Source organism: Cucurbita maxima, unplaced genomic scaffold, assembly GCF_002738345.1.
Source record: "Cucurbita maxima cultivar Rimu unplaced genomic scaffold, Cmax_1.0 Cma_Scf00061, whole genome shotgun sequence".
NCBI classification, from domain to species: domain Eukaryota; kingdom Viridiplantae; phylum Streptophyta; class Magnoliopsida; order Cucurbitales; family Cucurbitaceae; genus Cucurbita; species Cucurbita maxima.
This window is the reverse complement of record NW_019272077.1, coordinates 486,886-489,733: the sequence shown is the minus strand read 5'-3', so window position 1 is coordinate 489,733 and position 2,848 is coordinate 486,886. Positions and strand designations below refer to the sequence as shown.

At 37.7% G+C, this 2,848-nt stretch overlaps 1 protein-coding gene across 1 annotated transcript; it reads left to right on the top strand.

Moving 5' to 3' along the window:
• Nucleotides 1-694: 694 nt before the first annotated feature.
• LOC111471978 (ethylene-responsive transcription factor ERF021-like) lies at nucleotides 695-1,695 on the top strand. Its single transcript, XM_023117667.1, has one exon. The coding sequence runs from the start codon at nucleotides 795-797 to the stop codon at nucleotides 1,323-1,325; it is 531 nt and encodes a 176-aa protein (XP_022973435.1). The 5' UTR covers nucleotides 695-794; the 3' UTR covers nucleotides 1,326-1,695.
• The last annotated feature ends 1,153 nt before the right edge of the window (nucleotides 1,696-2,848 follow it).

The following is a 2,848-nucleotide window of genomic DNA, read 5'->3' as shown; positions in this document are numbered from 1 at the left end:
TTGAATCAATATAAAAAGATAACCAATTAAATAATATAAAGAAAGTTTTAAGATGCATAAATAAAAATTGAGTACGCAAAGAATATCCTACTTGTAGTATACTCCATTCTACACACTACCAAACCAAAACACTTCTCTATACATCAAAAAAAAAAAAAAAAAAAAAAAAAAAAAAAAAAAAAAAAAAAAAAAAAAANNNNAAAAAAAAAAAAAAAAAAAAAAAAAAAAAAAAAAAAAAAAAAACATTGTGGGTAATGTATTCTATAGTTTGCTAAGATGACATCACTGTCACCAATAGTATAATCACAACCACTGAGTCCATGCCGTGTGGATTACTTTCTTCATCTTCCCATTTCAAAATTAGATATCCAGTATTGTAATATGAAAAAGATTGTGGGGTCAATTCACAAATTTCCAAAACTCTAGCCACCTGATTGCAAAAACGCGTCCCTTACAGTAACCCCCTAATTCCTCCTCTAATTTTTCTTCCCTTCAAATCCCTTTTTTTTTTTTTTTTTTTTTAATAATTTTAAAATTTTTTAAAAAAATTTAAAAAATTTAAAAAATTAGGAGGAATCTAAAAGTTTATGAACATGCTCAAGCAACTACTTGGAAGCTCACTCTAGAGCTTGTCATGGAAAGTGTCCACGTTTCATCCAAATTCTCATCTTTTTTCCTCTCTATATATACTCTTACCTCCCTCACTTCATTTCCCAATACTCAAAAATAACACAACATCAAGACAAAGCGACAACTTTTGTACTACATTGTATCTTGTCTCTTTTTTCTGTTGCATGGGAGAGCCAAGCTCGATGGGGAGACACGGTGCAGCAACGTCGATCTACCGAGGAGTTCGCAAGCGTAAATGGGGCAAATGGGTGTCCGAGATTCGCGAACCGGGAAAGAAGACGAGAATATGGTTAGGCAGCTTCGAGACCCCGGAGATGGCAGCGGCAGCCTACGACGTTGCTGCCTACCATTTCCGTGGTCGCGACGCACGTCTCAACTTCCCTAATCTTGTTGACTCTCTTCCCTTACCTCTTGGTTCTTCCTCTGATGACATCCGCCTTGCTGCTCAGGAGGGAGCGTTGCGATTACGAACAACGCCGACCGTTGTGCCTGAGAGAAGTGGAACTGGTGGATTGGGACTGGCCCCAGTCACAGTGCGGTTGTCGCCAAGCCAAATTCAGGCGATTAACGAGTCGCCGTTGGATTCGCCGAAGATGTGGATGCAAATGTCGTCGGAGAGTTTGGTGATGGAGGAGTATTCAAAAGAGGATGAAATGTGGGAGAATATGCAGAATGATTCGCTGTGGGATCCTTAGGCTTATTTGGGAAACACTATTTTTCCTTTTTTTTTAAAAAAAAAAGAATTGGGTTGTGTGTTAAACTAAGTATAGTTTGAGTGTAATTAATTAATTGATTAGATTAGATTAGATTAGATTAGATTAGATTAAGAAATGTGGATTAGTTAAGAAGATTAATTAATTAAGACCCCTTGGAATGGGTCAAATGAAGGAAAGGGTGGTTTTATTTTCCCTTTTTTCGAAATTGAATGGGAGACATAATTGGAGGGATTAATTGGGCCCATCAATTCCATTTGTAAATAAAATATTAGAATATGAGTGTGTGGTGTGTGCATTGTCCAATCACATTTGTATCATCTTATCCTAATCAACTTCATTATTATCATTACAACATTCTACCTCTCTCTCTCTCCCTCCCCATCTATTTCGATTCGAATCGAATCTCTTCAGAAATAAGATCTTTTGTCTCGCGGTAGCTCACGATAGCTATCCCTAGTTTACGAATTTATTGTAAATTGGAACATAAAATTTATTAGAGAATGGGAAATGGGCTCGATATACAATTACAATTCAGAATACATATGATTCAAAATGTAAAAATGAAATGACGTTCCAAAACGACTCCCTCTGTGACTGTGCAACTATCGAACACTCCTCCACTTTGACCAACAACATGTAAACACTTGAAAAAGAAAGGGGTGAGTATCAAAATACTCAGTAAGCAACCTACGTGTGTAGACTCTCATCACATCCTTATTCTAATAGGTATCCACAGGATTTACTTTGGGCTTTAGGAAGTTTGAGCCTAGTCTCTATTACTATCTGAGCATCTATGGCGCTTGAAATTTCAGAATAGTACTTTAGCTGCTCACGACTCACCTTGGATATGGAGAAGGTGGTTCACATTTTTCTGATGTCGTGGATTTGCTAGCGACAAGTCCCTTCTTTAGGGTGAACTATTTTTATGTTCTTTAATTTAGGTAGCTTATTTTGTCTATGCTATGTGAAATCGGTGTGGTGCTACCTCATAGAACTCTCTTTGGCAGAGACATTATGGTGTGCGCTAGCCTTCTCATCATCGATGGGAGGTTAGTTGGTGGATCATCCCATAGGGCCATATAGCCACCTTAAATTGGGGGAGCGACCCCTTGTACATGCCGGTTTCAATGATTACCGTGTGATTCACGTCCCCCCATAGGATGGATCCACAGTATACAGTAATCCAAATGAACTATCAGATCACATAACTCTAACTGACCTCATGTTTGGTTCAACGGTATAGGTATTGGACTAGTACTCGACAATTTGGCTCTCAAAGTGAAATGGGTAGCAGAGACTCACCAACTAACCAAGGGGTAGTGGAGACTCACCAATTGGACCGGTACTTGACAACTTGTATTCTAATTATGCATATTATCTTTCTAGCTTTGCATAAAACATAAACACGACATGCTTCTCGGAAATCTCAACCTAGGGGTATAACGGTAATTATTTCATAACATATATACAATATATATTCATCCAAAAACGCCCTTCCAAAG

Excerpts from the sequence above, each read along its gene's own strand:
- LOC111471978 (XM_023117667.1), top strand. The coding sequence starts at position 795 with ATGGGAGAGCCAAGCTCGATGGGGAGACACGGTGCAGCAACGTCGATC.